The sequence below is a fragment of the Plecotus auritus genome, assembly GCF_963455305.1.
Source record: "Plecotus auritus genome assembly, chromosome: 8".
NCBI lineage: Eukaryota > Metazoa > Chordata > Mammalia > Chiroptera > Vespertilionidae > Plecotus > Plecotus auritus.
In genome coordinates, this window is record NC_137782.1 from 116892787 (window position 1) to 116910764 (window position 17978).

The 17978-nt window shown below is 51.3% G+C and overlaps 1 protein-coding gene across 1 annotated transcript; it reads right to left on the minus strand.

Annotated features, from left to right (window-relative positions):
• Positions 1-901: 901 nt before the first annotated feature.
• IL37 (interleukin 37) lies at positions 902-6212 on the minus strand (the record flags this gene model as incomplete). The annotated part of the gene is made up of 5 exons (XM_080684945.1): positions 902-1147; positions 1385-1524; positions 1868-1987; positions 4932-4994; positions 6131-6212. The coding sequence occupies 5 exons, from the start codon at positions 6210-6212 to the stop codon at positions 902-904; spliced, it is 651 nt and encodes a 216-aa protein (XP_080541071.1).
• Between the last annotated feature and the right edge of the window lie 11766 nt (positions 6213-17978).

A 17978-nucleotide genomic window follows, 5' to 3' on the forward strand; every position in this document is an offset into this window, starting at 1 on the left:
AGAGGTTATGGGGGAATAATGACACATATGTAATCAATAAAGAACCACAATCAATAAAGAAATTTTAAAAAAAGTGTTTGGCTCATCGCAAACCCCTTAAAGAATCGTCCTCATGGGTCCTGCTGCAGAGAGGGTCTAGCTGCCAGGGCATCCAGAGACCTTGAATCACCTTTACTACCTGTCCCTGGGGGAGCTGCGCAGCAGTCAGCTCTGCCTTCTATGACCAGCAGAGGGCGCCATGACACCGAGAGACATTGAGTGACCGTGCGTGACAGCCTCGGAGCCCACACCTGGGCCAAGCTGCTGAGCTAAGCTTTATGTTCCCACCCGCCGACCTTTCATAATCAGGGAATCATGCTTTTCAAACTTCTCTTTTACTACAATGCACTCTTTGAAATACATTTACCTTGCAGTTCAGTGCACATGTACATGTATATTTATTACCAACTTTTAATATTAACCTGCCAAAATCTAATGACTAAAGGTATTTCATAGTGAAGTAAATGCAAAAAATAGTTTGACAAAATTAAATTTAGTTGATTAATTAAACTTTTGGTCTTTGTACCTTCAGCAAATTAGTTTTAATAGTTTGTTTTTATATTATTGACACATTTATTTTGTAACATACTCATCTTTATTGACTATAAGAAAGTATTTCGCAGTAAATGCATGAAATGCATATTGGTACATTTTTTTCACCACATGCTTTATTTTTGTGGATTTTCAGGGCAACTTACTGGGAAATGTTCTTTTAAATGCAGATGATAAAAATTATGAAGACCTGACTGTGAAGCAGTAAAGGCCTACCATCTCCTTAAAGTGGAGCATTTAATTTTCCAGTATTATTTCTTTATTTTCTGAGCAGCTGAATGCAAAACTAAAATGTTATCAGATTCGTATCCTACTCGCTGACCTCACTGGGGCTCATTGGAGCTTTGCTGACTCGTATAAATGCAAAGTCAGTGATCTCCTCTTTCCCAAGTGTGTCTGTCATTCTGACAGGTTCATAAGCATGGCGGGTGCTGATGAACCAGCCCTTGTGGGCCGCAGACTCCAGTGTGTTCCGGCAGCCCTTGTTCTTCCTGTAGAAGGTGAAGCCCTTCAAATCTTTTGTGACTGGGTCAGCCAGCTGGCTGATGTTCTTCTTCTGTGAGGTAGAAGGGAGTGGTCAGCAGCACAGCCTCTGCCCAGGGAAACCTCATTCGTGGGATCTTGGAGCTCAGAGCCAAGGAGGGCCAGCAGCTCTCTCACCGGCTTTCCCCAGGGTGGCTCCTGTGGCGCTGGCCAAGGGGAGAGGCATAGCGGGGAGCGAGAGGCACTGCCCGGGCCCGGCCTTCCCCTTTGGGGTGGCTGAGAGGACAGGACGCTGGGTGGGAATGCTCACCTTCAGCTGGAGGGCCGGCCGGCCTTTCTTCTTGTCCATCTCACAGCAAAGACAGAGCTCTCCTTTTGAGACGGCCAGGAAAACGGGGTTTCCCTTGTCACCCGCTGAGCTCATGGGAGAGGCTAAGACGTAGAAGGTCTCTGGGAAAAGACAGTCACAAAAAGCAGGATGGTCCTCAAAGCAGGCATGAGCCTTCTATGGGGCTGCGGGCTCCTTCACTCGGTACAAGCCTCCTCCTCCCCCACAGACCAGAAAGACTCCCCTCAGATCTTGTGCCCTCACAGACCCTCCACTCCACCACTGCATTCCCAGCAGTCCCCGAGGCTCCTCCGCCCACTGCCTACCCCCTGCTGGAGCTGGAGGTGCCCTACAGCCTGAGTTGAGCCCCAGCTGGAAGGACTTGGGGGACAGAAAACAGCAGAAAGAGAGAGAGAGAGAGAGAGAGAGAGAGAGAGAGAGAGAGAGAGAGAGAGTCGGAGTCACCTGGGCATATGTAGGATTTTTTGTGAACTGCTATGAGTGTCCCAGAGTCCAGCACCAATACTTTTTGGTCCCGGTCATGAAAGGTAAATTTCTGTGGTTCTTGGTTCTTCACTTTTGGATCTAGATGAATATAACCTGATGTCAACACTTCACATTGAAAATGGAAAACTCAATCCTTCTTAGGCCACGGGGAGGGTACCAGCCCAGCCCCCCTCCTGCCTGTGGGCTCGGACATCAGCCCACTGAAGACCTTCCCACCCTAGGCTCCAGACCAGCGATTCAGCAGATGTGTGAGCACATGGGTTCCCAATTTTGACACATGGGTTCAACTCCAAGCTCTGTGACTTACTGCTTCAGCACATAGCAGACATCACCTAATCTCTCCAACCTCCATGTCCTCATGTGTAAAATGGGGGTGAGAACAGCACCTACCTTGCAGGGGTGCTGGCAGGATTAAAATGCTTACACAAATGAGCGACACTTAGCCAGGTGTCTGAGTATGGAAAGAACTCAGACAGAGAGCTGTTAATCATTACGTTCATCGTTATTCTTCTTAACCCCTCTGCTGCACCCAGCAGTACCTGGGGAAACCCATCCTGGCACTGGCTGGGCCAATGGAGGGGCAGTGGCGGGTGCGAGGTGGAGGCAGGAAGCACAGGAGGCCACATTGTGAGACCAGCTGGCCCTGCAGGCCCGTCAGAAAGTGGCAGAGCTTGAGCCTGGTCTTTGAAGAACCTCCCTGAATGGGCAGGACCAGCCGCAGCCGTGGCCTGGGCACGTCCCCAGGGCAGGGCTCCTGAGAGAGCGTTCAGGCCAGCCCTGCCCCCAGATACCCTCCCCACTGGGCCTCTGCGCAGGCGGCCCGCCCTCTGCGGGGCTCAGGCACTTGATGGGTGGAGGTAGGCGCCCACAGTGGACCAATGGATGGTGGTTGTGAAATGTCAGACAGGGCAGTATAGTAACCACTGCACCGAGTGATGCTATCGTGTAACTATCTGTGACGGTAATTACACCCAGAGATGAACTCAGAGGCCTCACTCTCCTCCCATCAGTAGACTGTCTGTCGTCTCCCGCCCTGGGAACAGGGACTCTTTCTGTGACACTGGCTCTCTGTCGCCTCCTCCCTGGAGCCCTCCTCAGCCCCTCTGCATGGAGGGTTCCTCCCTGGGCGGTCACAGTCCTCTGCAGGCACACCTGTGGCACAGGGCTGGTGTCCTGACTAGTCTCCCTACAGCGCTGGAAGGTCCTGAGTGCAGATACCACTCTGACCTGGCACAGTCCTCCTGGGCCCCAGCGTAGTGCCCCATGGACACTCGGTGCTTATGACAGGGTAGGTGGCCCAGGCCAGACCCTAAGTAACTGCAATGACATGGGGTCACGTGAGGTCTGGGGGTCACATGAGGTCCAGGGGTCACAGCCCGGTTTACACTAAAATCTCCCCAGGAGCTTTCTGCCCTCTCCGCCCCAGACATTCTGAGTTCATGGGACTAATGCAGGTTGATTCAGAATCATGAAACCAGATAAACTCTCAACCTTCCAACTTCTCAAACATTAACCTCACCTGCAACTCTGCCTTCCCATCAGCCCCGGGACTGGCACTGCTGTTGGTATGAGCGCCACCTGGCTGCACGTTGGAGCACCTGGTGGGTGATGTTTTAAGACCATGTGTGCCTGGGCCTCACACCCTGAGATTCTGATTCAATTGGTCCAGAGTGACACCCAGACAAGCTATGTAAGTTGCATTTCTAGCACTAACATCGTGCTGTTTAACTCTTAAATATAGAGTAACCCCAAAAATGCACACACACTTTGATTAACAATGAAGGCAGTGATTATTAAAATAGATTTTGTTTTCAAAATGAACTATCATCCACTAAAGTGTGCATACGTTTTTGGGACAGACACCCTGTCTTTCCTACATCTGTCCTCTTACTTCTGTTCCCTCCTGCCACAGCCTGACTTGGGCCCTCAGGTCTGTAATGTCCTCTCTCGCATCTTTCCTGACCCCAATCCATCCTTCCGATGTCCTTCCAGAGGCCTCGGTACAGTGTCATATTCCAGGGGCTGGTGTCTTCCCTGCCGAGCAGTGGCCCCCACTGCTGTGCACAGTCACCCTGATGGCTGCGCAAACAGCCTCCTGAGCCTCAGACCCTGAGTTTCTAATGCAAGAGTCTACGTGGAGCCAGAGACCCTTCATGCCCCACAGATTTCCAGGAGCTGCTGCTGCTGGTCCAAGGACCACACCCTGAGAACCTCTGCCCCCAGGTTGGTGGGGGCACCAGCTGGGCACAGTGTGGAGCAGGAGCAAACACCTCCACTCACAGGACCAAACCCAACCAAATCCCTGAGGCAGCAGCAGTGTGGCTCCCAGGGACATGGGGTCATCCCGGCACCGTGTGCACCTCGTCTCCTGTGGGGTTCACTGCCCTTTCCCCAGGAGGGATCGAGACTCAGTGTGCCCCCATGGCCTGCGGTAGAGCTGGGACTCAGGCCACGGGCTCCTGACTCTGCCCTGTGCCGGGGTGAGGGCTGTGGGAGCCTGAAACCTAACTTGGGCAGAGAGATGTTGTAGTTCCTCAGACCCCAGCATCTGTCGCTCATTCCCTGTGCACCTGGGCAGGGAGCCCGCTCTCTCCCTCAGTGTCTGCACCTGGCACGTGGTGATGCTAACATTTCTCCTGGGTTATTGTGGGACGGGTCCTAGCTCAGTGTGCTTGGGACACCCGTGGTGTGGGTCCCCCACGCCCCTCCTGCCCTGTTCCTGGTTTTCATAGGCGCTGTGGGGAAGTCATGGTTGTCAGCAACAGTCAGAAGAGGAACCTGGAAGGTTCCCAGGCTCAAAGCCTTCTTTCTCCTGAGACACTCAGAGGCTGTGTGACCTTCTTTCTCTGCAGAAACCAAAGCCCAGCTTTCCTATTGGCCCTGCTGAGATGTGCTTCTACAAAGGAGAAGCATCAGCCACACCCCAGCACCCGTAGGTGTCCCCATCTCTGTTTCTCCCCGTCCCCTGAGAGAGCCCTGAGGTACCCTCCCCACCCCACCCTGTCCAGGCCCCGGGCCGTACCTGCATTGGCCAGGCTGAGGGAGGCGAGGCTCAGGCCGGGCTCCATGGCGCCGTGGGCTGGGTCTGTAATGAGAGACAGTGAGGTGGGGTGTTTCAGGGGCCAGGAGCACCAGGGGCCATTTAATGCCTTACTTGTTTGTTGTTTTCAGCAACACTGAAAAGAGAGGCAGTGATGACATTAAAAATAACTTCTCTGGTCGAAAATGCTGGGGAACGGAGGTGAACTGGAGCTGAGCGCTGAACCCGCCGTAGCACGTACACAGCTCAGGGCAGAGCATCCCTCACCAAGCCTGAGAAGCGCCCGCCAGGAGGAACCAGACGCAGGGCGCACGGCGCTGGGGGAGAAGAGCCGGCCTGTGCTCTGCGAGCAGGATCTGCCAGCCTGGCTCTGCCACCGCTGGCGGTCTCACGCTGTCCGGAGCTGCATGTCCTCACGTGCCCCCACAAACTCCCAGCTCGGACAGCCCTGGGCTTCCGAGAAGCAGAGAGCACTGATGACAGAGGCAGCGCAGGACATGGCTCAGTGTCATCGCTCCTAGTTCCCCGGGCCCAGGCCTGCCCAGCGCCCACTCGCCACACTGCAGGGCAGAGTGAGTGGAAGCCACCCGCAGCCTTGCACCAGGAGTGGGCCTGGGTGTTGACCTCCCTGTTGTTACCCTTAGTGGACCTGCAGTTGTCAGACCAATGTCCTGATTTTTAGCTTCGAACTGTGACAGCCACGTGTGAGTCCACAGCTGGGGGACGTGGCCTCTGGCGTGTTCTGGGCCCCTCCCCTCACACTTGTGCACTGGACAGCCACGGGGTCAGCGTTTTGCTTTTAATGTCTCCCTTGAGCCAGTGCCCAGTGCTTCCTCCCAGGAGTGCTCAGAGGTGCTGGGTCACTGCCCACCCAGATGCAGAGACCCCACGCAGGCCCCTCCACGGCTGGGCTGGGCAGGCAGGGGCACAGGTGCCAGTGGAGGGTTCAAAATCATCCGATGGCGATGGTGAGTCAGAACGTCACACCCTGAGCTGCTGATAAAGTTGACCCATTTATTATCCACCACTGGCTGCCCCGGTTGCCTTCGACTAAGCTTCATCTTCCCTTGAGGATTTCTGTCCTCGAATTCACCCATGCAGGGTCCCAGAGGCAGGGGCCTGTGCACAGCTCCTCACGGGGAGGGGGAGGGAGCGGGGGCGGATCTTCACAAGCACCTCACCTTCTGCGCTGACCTGGGCTCCGGCCCCTTCCCCGTCTGCAGATTCCACCTGTGCTCCTGCGCTCTGCTCCCGGAAGGACATCGTCAGGGTGATGAAATGACCCGGCGCCTGGGGTGAAGGGCAGGACCTGAGGAGACAGGAAGGACACTGTCACGGCACGGTCTGGCCCATGACACCTTGCCGATGCCCGGCGTGTGCAGCAGGCCACCGGCCGCCCTGCCCGGAACTGTTGGCGGCCTCGGGGCGGCCTTGCCCGGCTGACCATGCTCTTCCCTCCAGCGCTCCTGTGATTTCCGCCCCTACAAAGTGACACTTTCCAACCTGGGGGTCACAATGCCATCTTTATGGATCTTGGCAACATTTTATAAAAATGATATAGACAGTTCAAACTGCATAGCTCTAATCCCAGGGCTGGCAAACTATAGTTCATAGACCAAGTCATCCCACTCCTGTTTTGTTTTGTTTTGTTTTGTTTTGTTTTGTTTTGTTTTGTTTGAGAAAAAAAGAGAGAGGAAAGGAGAGATAGAAACCTCACGTTGTTCCTCTTATACATTCATTGATTGATTCTTGTATGTGCCCTGATTGGGGATCTACCCCGCAATTTTGGCATATTGGGATGACACTCTAATCACCCCAGCCAGGGCCCACTCTTGTTTTTTAAATAAAGTTTTATTGGAACACAGCCATCTGTATGTCATCTGTGACTGCTCTCCAGCTACATAGCAGAGACAAGTATTCAAGGATAGGTAGTAAAGCCTATAATGCTGACTGTCCCAACCTTTACAGAAAAAAATCACACACATACACACACACCCCCAACCTCCTCGCAGTCGAATTTTTGCAAAGAAAGGCAGTTTCTTTGCAGCCTCTTGTCATGGAAAACAGAGCCTCCAAACTCTCCCAGGAGGCTCAGCTCCTGCTGTGTTAAGGAGGCTGACACAAGAGACCCCTCTTCCCCAATATCATGTGTCACTTCTCACTCAGTTCACACAGAATCTTCCCCAGCATCAGCTCAGGGCAGCACTGTGAGGGCAGAGGCAAGAATTCTTGTTCTTGAAAACCTTCAAGATGAAAAGTTTTCAAGAAGAAAATCTTGAGTGACTTCTCAAGGGCCACGCCACTTTTAAGATTGCAGAGGGAGCCTGGCCAGTGTGGCTCCGTGGGCTGGGTGTCCTTCCATGCACCAGAAGGTTGCCGGTTCAATTCCCAGCCAGGGCACAGGCCCAGGTTGTGGGCCTGATCCCTGGTAGGAGGTGGCCAATCAATGTTTCTCTCTCTCTCTCCCTCTCCCTTCCTCTATCTCTCAAAATCAATAAAAATATATTTTTTAAAACATTGTAGATGGTCAATTTATGTGGAAAACAAACCTCCAAGAATGGCTTTGGTGTGTGACAGAGGGAAGTAAATGGTTTCTCAAAAAATAAACATGAAAAGGAAGGGCTCCATGGCCCGGCAGCCAGGACTGTGGGGAAAGCTGAGGATGGTCACTGAGGCCCTGGGGTAGGGGGGCCTGGAGGAGCTTTAAGGGAGGCACAGGTATCCACTGTTTGATTTTATGTTTGGTTTCTGTCTGCATCCCCTGAACCCACAAAGCACAATTACCCTTGCAGTTTGGGGGGTAAATAAGGGACACAGAGAAGAAGGCAGAGAATTTAGCAGCCACGGGCCACCAGACAAGAGGTGTCTAGCAGAAATGTGGGTGCCCAAATATGTGCTGCTGGGGGAGAACAGGGTGACGCCAAGGAGGAAGGCCCCCAGTGTCCCTGGGAGCTGCTTATGGGGGCCACCTACATCAACATCGGTGCAAGTGGGGTCCACAAGACTCCCTAAAAGAAGCAGAGTGTTAGGCACCTGAGATCCCTCTCTTCCCACCTAGGGACACTCAAAATATGGGGGCGCAGTATCTCTTTCTGAAGTCCAGTACTTCCCAGACTTGGAAATCAGTTCAGCCTTTAGACCAGGTACCAGCGTCTCCCTAAGGTGTCCTAAGCTCCGTGTGGGCCTGGCCTTGCAGCAAGGCCCTGCTCCTTGGGGAAGCCATCCTAGGAGACAGCACGTGGTTGCTGGGCTGAAACAGTGGAGGGGGCGGGGAGGGCATCTGGTTCCCTATCTTGTAGGTTGGCCTCTTGTGCCGGGGTGGGAGGGGGCAGGGCAGGGGGAGTGAGGACCACCTACCTGGATCCCCGTGATCTGTGGCTCTGTCTTGGGTCCCTGGAGCTCTGGTCTTTGTCCTCAGAATCTCTGATGAGGCGGAACCAGGCTTTACCCTTAGTATGAATAAAGTTTGGGAGTATATATACAAAAGCCACAGCAGCATTCCTTTAGCCAATGATAACAGCATCTTAGGTTATCAGTCATCATCGCCTGCCATTTTGCAATGTGTGCACATAAGCAAAATTCCTAAGGGCAGTGCCACTCTGCCAAGGACTGGGCCACCTCCCTTCAACACATTTCAAGGTGCTCGAGACAGACGGTGGGGCTGCCCATGTACGCCCACAACAGAGGGGTGGGGACGAGACCTGAGGGGAAGAAAGGGAGACGCAAGGTGGAGGGCAGGCAGTGGCCCGGTGCTGCAGGAAGTCCCTGCCCTCACGTGGGTTCTTTGCCCCAGTCCCAGGTACAACGCCCACATTCCTGAGAAAAAGGCCCTCCAGATGCACTCCAGGACGTCACTGACACCTCCCTCCACCTTTCCTTCAGCAGGGATGTGCAAAGCTTCCCCAACGATCAGTGTGTTCCCGTGTGCTTTGCATTGTATTTGCTCCTGTCCATTCACAAGTGTGGCTGAGCCTCACAACACCAAAACCAGCCAGTCAATTCAGATCAAGTAAGATCACAGCAAAGTAAGATCACAGCTTCTGGGCACCACCACCAGCACCACCGAATTCGGGAACAAAGCAACATCCACAGTCGTGGCCACCTGTGCTTGCACCTGCTGGGCCTGGGCCCAGCCCAGGGCTTTCTGTCTTCATCTTCCTGATCCTCTGACGATCCGCTGGGAGGTGCTGTCCTCATTGCTTTCCAGACAAAAGACAGAGTAGTTTAAGCGGTTAAGCAATTAACCTCTGATCACACACCTAGTTCCAATAGCACAGGACTAGAGCACATGCCTTTATGAGCGTGTGGCGGCTCCGTCCCTTAAATGGCCTCTCCTTCTATGGTTTTCCACGCACACATCTACATACACGCAGACAGAAAAGTGTTCTGTAGATCTGTAGATCCTTTTTTAACATGCCTTTCCTACTAACAATGCATCTTGCTTTTTCTACTCAATATGATACCCCGGGTCATTTCATGTGATCAATACTGTTCTACAACAGGATTTTTTATCGCTGCAAGTTACTTCATTCTTCAGCTAAAGGCCTGGAAAAAGGTTATTCCCTTGAGAGCTGGAATTAAAATCCCTATTTTGTCTGTTAAATTCCTAAGAAAGATCTTTGGAGAATTTCTTCATAAACCTTTGGGATGGGGACGAGATGGTGAAGGAAAAGATGAAGGGAAAGCAAAGTCAAGACCATCGCTAAACTGCCTCCCAGGCAGGCACTCCTGTTCCCAGGGCCCAGGAGGAGATGGGGTGGGAGGAGCCCTGTAGAGTCTGCAGGAAATAGGCCTATAGAGACCCTGCCCCAGGCTCCAGAGGGAGGAAGTGGAGAGGGAGGTCACCTCTGCAAGGGGATGTGTTGTCGTGGGTGTGGATAACTCACTGCAAAGTCCCTGTAGTGCCCCCCCACACAACCTCAATGAACTTGGTAATCTGGTAACCGTTGATGCACAACAGGATGCTCTCTGATTGCTCATTTGCGTTTTTATTTGTTGGAGGTTGAGGAAGAGGACAAGGGTCACCTGTGGATAAACCTTGTTACACTAATCTCCAAACATTCAGATCTTCATTTTTACACTGTTTTATACAATGCCATGCTAAATATGCTTGGTATTAAACCTTTGCATACATCACTGACTATGTTCCTGGGATAAATTCCTAGAAGTGTAATTGCTGGATCAAAGCATATACATATCTTCCTTACATACTTTTAAAAATTTTGCTTCACACAATAAATTTTAAAATTTTTTATTTGTTGATTTTAAAGAGAGAGCAAGGGGAGAGAGAGAGAGAGAGAGAGAGAGAGAGAGAGAGAGAGAGAGAGAGAGAGACATTGATTTATTGTTCCTTATTTATGTATTCATTGGTTGATTCTTTTATGTGCCCTGACCAGGGATGATCAAACCCGAAATCTTAACTTACTGGGACAACATTCTAACCAACTGAGTGAACTGGCCAGGACTTAGAGACTTTTAAGGAATCTAATTTAATAAATCTTTTTTTCACTTATCTAACCACTCCTTAACCACTTACAGAGCCATCACCATTCAGACTTTTTGACATGCAATATTTTTCTGCCTGTGTGTGTATTTGGTGTATTTATTTTTTGTGTGTGTATGGGGGCATTTATATGTTTTATGTGTATATACTTTGTGTACATGTATGTTTTCATAAAGTGTTTATGTCTTTTATGTGTATGTGTGTTGTATTTTGTATATTTATATTATTGTGTGCTGTGTGTTTTGTGGTTGTATATGTTTTGTGTATATGTTATGTGTGTATTGTATATGCTATGGGTATTTTGTGTGTGTATTGTGTGTGCATGTTTTATTGGTGTGTGCATGTTTTTTTTAAATATATTTTTATTGATTTCAGAGAGGAAGGGAAAGGGAGAGAGAGATGGAAACATCAATGATGAGAGAGAATCATTGATCTGCTGACTCCTGCACACCCCACACTGGGGATCAAGCCTGCAATCTGGGCATGTGCCCTGACTGGGAATCGAACCTTGACCTCCTGGTTCATGAGTCAATGCTCAACCACTGAGCCACGCTAGCCAGGCGGTGTGTGCATGTTTTTATGTGTATGTTTTGTGGGCAGCCTTCCCTTCCTTGGTGTGTGTACAGCACAGACAGGGCTCAGTGTAAATGAACACCGGGTTCATTTCCATATCAGATTTCCCGGGCATTGGGCCAAATGCAAGTGCACAGAATTACAAGCCTCCATTCTGGAGCAGCCCCACGATCAGGGTGCAGAAGCTGCTGGGACATCCTACCATCATTTCCCGAGAACTGTGAAGTGGCCAGCTGCACAGCTGCCGGCCTAGGGAACCCAGCCATCCTCGCTGCCACTCTGTGACACTCTGAGGCCACTGCCCCACTGAGGGGTCCCACCTGCAAACATGCCATAGGCTATGAGTATTAACAGAGACTGGGGACACTCTGAAGAGAATGTTCACAAGTTTCTCTTCCTGGGACTTCTAAGGGCACCTCACCTCCTGACTATAAGCACATTTTGAAATGCTGTCACTATAGAATGTCTTCAGATGTCATCTTTGCCATAAGCACCGAGTGTCCATGGGGCACTACGCTGGGGTCCAGGAGGACTGTGCCAGGCCAGACAGGTGCCTGCACTCAGGACCTTCCAGCGCTGTAAGGAGACGAGTCAGGAACACCAGCCCTGTGCCACAGGTGTGCCTGCAGAGGACTGTGACCGCCCAGGGAGGAACCCTCCATGCAGAGGGGCTGAGGAGGGCTCCAGGGAGGAGGCGACAGAGAGCCAGTGTCACAGAAAGAGTCCCTGTTCCCAGGGCGGGAGACGACAGACAGTCTACTGATGGGAGGAGAGTGAGGCCTCTGAGTTCATCTCTGGGTGTAATTACTGTCACAGATAGTTACACGATAGCATCACTCGGTGCAGTGGTTACTGTACGGCCCTGTCTGACATTTCACAACCACCATCCATTGGCCCACTATGGGCACCTGCCTCCACCCATCAAGTGCCTGAGCCCCGCAGAGGGCGGGCCGCCTGCGCAGAGGCCCAGTGGGGAGGGCGTCTGCGGGCAGGGCTGGCCTGAATGCTCTCTTAGGAGCCCTGTCCTGGGGACGTGCCCTGGCCATGGCTGTGGCTGGTCCTGCCCATTCAGGGAGGTTCTTGGAAGGCCAGGCTCAAGCCCTGTCGCTTTCTGATGGGCCTGCAGGGCCAGCTGGTCTCACGGTGTGGCCTCCTGTGCTTCCTGCCTCTAGCTCCACCCACCACTGCCCCTCCATTGGCCGTGCCAGTGCCAGGACATGTCCTACTGCTGACCCAGGAGAGGGCACAGGATGGAGGCTTAAGAAGAAGAAGAACTACAGCAATAATAATAAACAATTTATTGATTTTTCTCCATGGTCCAGGCATCTTGCTAAATACTGTTCACTAAATAACTTTTTAAATTCTTCGAACAACCCTATTTGGTCAGCGCTGCGACCACCCTCATTTCATAGAGGAGGAAATGGAGGGGGAAGAATTTAGAAAGTGCTCTGGGTCCCACAATAGCGCAGGCAGACCCCCCTCGGGGGTGCTGTGGGTGCGGGTTTGGTCACCAACCACCACAATAAAGCGAGTGGCACAAGGAAGCCGTGTAATCGTTTGCTGGTGGCGGGTCTTGCCTTCAATTGTACAAACACAACATCTGTGAAGTGCGACGAAACGAGGCCCGCCTCGTGTGAGAGGGCGCAGGTTTGAGCCCACGTCTGCCTAACTCCAGAGCCCAGGGGCTAAGAAGGCAGGTCTCAAGCCTTTCACTAAACTGTGGAGCGACGGACACAGTGAGAGCCAGCTCAGCCTCTGCTCGCGAGGTGAGATGCTGCCACATGCTGGTCATATAGACCCCAGTTCTGATGACAACCAAAGTCCCACAACATTCAGTGTTTAGGTCACGTACCAGAAGCTCTGGTCCTGAGCGGGGGACATTTCAAAGACGCTCTGCAAACAGCCTGGAGAAGCCAGATGGGCATTGTCCTGCCCTTTCGGTGGGGGAAGGGGGGCAACCCCACCCCTGAGCTGTCTGTCTCCTGTGGGTCCCTGAGCGCCTTCTCCGGGCTAGGGGTTGGGTGGAAGGACTGGAAAGATTCCTGCTCTGAGAGTCTTTCTAGGAAGACCCAGACCTTTAGAGAGAAAATGATAGGAGCGCGATCAGAGGCGTGGGCCAGTGGGATACGCGGCAGCGAAGGGGTCTCCGGGACTCGACCCCAGAGCCCAGGGGAGGGGCTGTGGGCTCCACAGCTGTGAGGGAGGCCCTCACACCGGGGACTGGCCTTGTTGACGAGAGTTGCTTTCCAGAGGCAGCTCTGTATTTAACCTCACACCTGGCTCAGCCTGTAGGAGAAAGGAAGGGTGTGGTGTCTAAGAGGGAGCCCCATCTCTGCTGTGATGGGATGAGGAACAGCCCAGTCTGGAGCTGAGGGGGTACATTCAAGAAATATGCTCCCAGCGTCCCAGCACGGAGAATGTTCCCCGGGGGCCTAGCAAAGTGCGAACGGGGAGAATCGTCCTCTCCTTTCTCCACTTGCTCCCTTGGCCCAGAAGACAGAAAGTCTGCCATCCGGGTTGTTGGGGGCCCCTTCTCAGTCTATGGCTCCTCCCTCCTTGCTGACTGGGGGTCACGAAGCCTCACGTCTGGGTGCATGCTCCTCCTGGAAGGACACTGGGTGTCCACACGGTGTGGGCCCACAGTCCTGGGGGGACACCTGCTGGGCAGACCAATGCTCAGTGGGGCAGCTAGTCTGAGGTCTGGCCCCAGTCGGGTGAGTGATGGGAAGCCCAACTAAGTGTAAGTTCTGCAGCCCAAGGTCAAGAGCTGGAGGCTGATTCCTCTACCCTGCATCACACAGAGGCTTCCCCTCTCGGATCTGCCCAGGCGTGCACAGCAGGACGGCGGCAGGCGCGCTGAACTCTCCGGAACTAGCCACTCCGAGGCTGGGCAGTGCTGGGAAACTGACCCGCTGTGGAAGCCCAGAGGAGACGTTCCGTCGGTGTCCGGTGTCTGATGTCCAGAGCACAGGCCTGATGGAGCAGGAGAAGCTGTGTGTCTGTGAGTGTTCGGCAAGTAAGACGGGAGCCGGTCCCACGCAAACAGCAGCCAGGCCCAGCAGGTGGGAGGGACAAGGAATCTGGGTCAGATGATGTCGCACACCCAGCTGGCATTGCCCTGCATCTGAGAGGCCATCAGCAGGCGGCAAGGGCCTCAGAAGGCCAGTAACTTCTAAGGGGCCACAGAACAGTGAGCAGGACAGAATCCAATCAGGACACGGAGTCAGAAGGTGGGAAAATGACGGGATGTCATATTTGCTATAAAAGCTTTAGAAGCCAGTGAAGACATGGCTGCAATCCCATAATCATTGCCATTAACGGACATCTCCTGACTGTCTGTCTCTCTTTCAAATTCCCACTTCCCACCACTGTCTGTAGGCAAATGTTCGACGTGTATTCCACAGACGGTATGTACGGTATTCCATACACGTCCATGAAGGCAGATGTATTCATCTCATTGGGAGGATGTTTTTTATAAAATCTGAATGTCTGTTTAGAGTTTGGGGATTGAAGCATGTGGCTGTATTACCTATCCAACTTTTTAAAAACAATAACAATGAATGCAAGTTCTCAGACCTCATCTTGGAGATTCTGGTTGAGCAGATCCAGGGTTAAGCCCAGAATGTGCATGTTTACAAAGCTCCCCAAGCAATTCTGGTGCAGGTGGTTCCAGATCGCACTTTGAGGAACATCACCTCTTCCTGACATGTTTTTTTGGAAACACAATAACATGAATGACACAGCTGAGAGCTATTTGGGGTGACTGGGCCCTAGCAACTGTACTAACAGTGCGGAGTGTAACCTCAAATCCAGACCACAGTCAGCATTCTGCTGCAACCAAGAAAGGAAATGTCGCCTGGAACATGGGCAAGAACAGCCACAGGGCTGTGAGGCAGGGCAGGGAGGGGCTTCCCTGAGGATGGGACTCTTGAACTAAGATCTGAAGAGGACATGGTTTTTAACTAACCAAAGAGGGGGTGGGGGATCCTTTGGGGTCATAATTATTTCTGTTCTTAATATTAAAATGAGCAGCAGTAGAGTAAAGGTAGAGTAATGATGACCCCATGGGGGCCTGGCAGGTCAGGGCTCAAGTACCTCATCTGTTGGCCTTTAATCTTCACACTTCCCTCCTGTGGGAGAGGAGAAGAGCCACTGCCCCAGAGGCACATTGAGCTCATGGCACCCCTTCCTTCATCCCCACCCTCTCCTCAGGCATCCATAAACCCAGTTTCCTGGTGGTGAATAAGACAGATTGCTCATGAAGGTCTACATACAAGATGAAGTTTTTGGGCATGCCCTGGGCATTCTACCACTCTGAATTCCTTCCCTGGAAATTTGAAATTTTGAGCTGACTTCTGATCTTTAAACAGCCCAGAGCATCCCTGACACTCTGTTCTGTTCCTCACTCAGTGGCCATGCCATCCCCATCTCCACCCCATTCTTACCTGAGAAGAACAGACAGGAAAAAAAGGCTTATCTTATTCTTTTCCTTGTTGATCCATGAATTATGCTGGGCCTGAAATGCACCAAGGTAGGAGCTATGAGGTGAAGGAGTCATGAGCTCTTCTCAGTATTTCAAAATTTCAGAAAAAAAACTACATATTTAACCACATGAAGGCCTTCCCAGTTAACCCAGGAATTTTGGTCTGTCTGCTTTTATTAGTAGATGGAATTACCTCTGTTCTGTGCTGTGACTTGATAATCTTGTACTGAGCAAAAGTTGTAATTGACCATTGAATGGCTTTAGTAGGTGATTTAAAACATTAACTAATTCTTGTTTAGTAGATGCAGTTTATTTATAAAAATCCATCAAAAATCCACTGTGGGGTTGGAGAGGTTCTCAGTGGTGCAAAGACCAGGAACCCTGACATAGCAGAGAGACTGGTTGTGAATCCTGGCTCCATCTGTCCCAGCTTTGTGACCTGGCCCACCTCAGCTTTGCTCATCCCAATTCCTCCTGTTGTAAATAAGATCATATTGGCTAACTCTGGCAGCTGTTAAAATCAGAGGTACAGCACAGAGCACAGGACCTGAGGCATGTGGGGAGTCCACAGGTGTTCTGATGAGGACGACGATGAGGATGGTGAAGATGGTGATGATGATGAAGGTGGTCGTGATGAAGATGGATGGTAACAATGATGATGGTGGTGCTGATGAAGAAGGTTGCCGGGGCTGACCGGCAGACCCTGAATGACAGATGAATGGATTACTCTAACATACGTTTCTGTGAAAGAGATGGCTAAGGCACTACTTGGCTATCACCGCCAAGTAGCCCTGTTTGCCTGCCTCCTTTGGCTTTTATTGTCATCACAGCTTGAACTAAAATTAACCTCTAGATACAATCAGCAAGATAAGCTTCCTTGAGAAAGTATGTGCTCTACACCATCAGGTCTTTAAAGACTAAACATTGAGATTCTAACAAAACACCCTGGGGGGAAGGATGCTCAGGACCTCCCTGTACCTTCCTTTGCACTTTCCTGCAAATCTAGAATTATTTCAAATTAAAATGTGTTTTAAAAGCCTGTACCATTTCATTTTAAAAGGCCCCTTTTGCTCTTGGAATTCACATCTGTAAATAATAATCAAGATACAGCACTAATGGCCCCTGGCCCCCATGAACTCACAGTTCCTGCTGATTCCTTTTTGTAACCCTGGCAAAGTCACTTCTCTTCTCTGGCCCTCAATTTCCCATCTTCAAAATGAAGATCAAATGACATAAAAACTCTTGCAGTTCTTGAGATGAAGGGCCTCATATGGACTGGGAAGGATGCCATGTAATATCAATATGAGAATTTTATTCAGTCAGTCATAAAAGACAGAGGCAACACCAGGATGTGGCATCCATAGAGACAATATGGAAATGAGGACCATTGGACACATAGTCTGGGCCTTGAAGCCCAGTTGGGTGTGGCAGCTGGTAGAGTGTGGGAGCTTCTGGAAAACATGTGAGCTAAAAAGAGGGGATGGGGAAATCATGGGAGCAGTACCAGTGGCTTCCTAATCAAGCCACACCCACTTGAGGGTAGGAGGACCCAGCCTGCAAGCAGAACTCCACCCTACCCTTCAGTCCCCGTGGTTGGCAGGATTTGGTCATGCCCTCATTGCCCAAAGCTGGTGACTAGGAGCCAGCATACTCAGGACATTACAAACAGTTCCATCTGCTAGCCAATGACTCCCATTTTTATGTCTTTCACCCTCACTTCTCCCATAAAATCCAGACTGGGTTATCCAACTACCAACTTGACATTGACACCTGGCCCCAAACTGCAAATGGCCAAAATCCAGCTCTCGATTCCCTGTCACCTAAACCTGCTTCCTTCCCAGTGTTCCCCTCAGGATCTGCACCTTGACCTGCCATCCCTCCACAGTCTATGAACCTGTCCCTGTGGCTTTACCTCTGAGGTATACTCCAAGCCTGTCTACCTCTCTCTGTCTCCATGGTTACCACCCAGCCCCAAGGCATCTTCTTCCTCTGGACCTGCCCCCAATAAGATGATCCTCCTAAGGTGTAAATTAGATCCTATCGCTCCCCACTTAAAACTGTCCATTGGTTTCCTGCCCGGCTGTCGTGGCTCCGTGATTGAACGTTGACCTAGGAACCAGGAGGTCATGGTTCGATTCCCAGTCAGGGCACATGCCTGGGATCCCCAGTGTGGGGTGTGCAGGAGGCAGCTAATCAATGATTCTCTCTCATCATTGATGTTTCCATCTCCCTTTCCCTTCCTCTCAGAAATCAATAAAAATATACACTTTTTTAAAAAGAAATATGAAGAAAGCAGGCATTGTGCAGCTTTCTTCAATTAAAAAACAAAAAACCCTCCAATGGTTTCCTGTCTCCCTTAAAACAAAATCCAAATTCCTCACTGAGGTTGATAAGGCCCCACCTTGTGCACCCCACTCCTGCTCTGGCTCACACACTGTGCTCCATGGCTTCCTTTACCTCTTCAGACCTG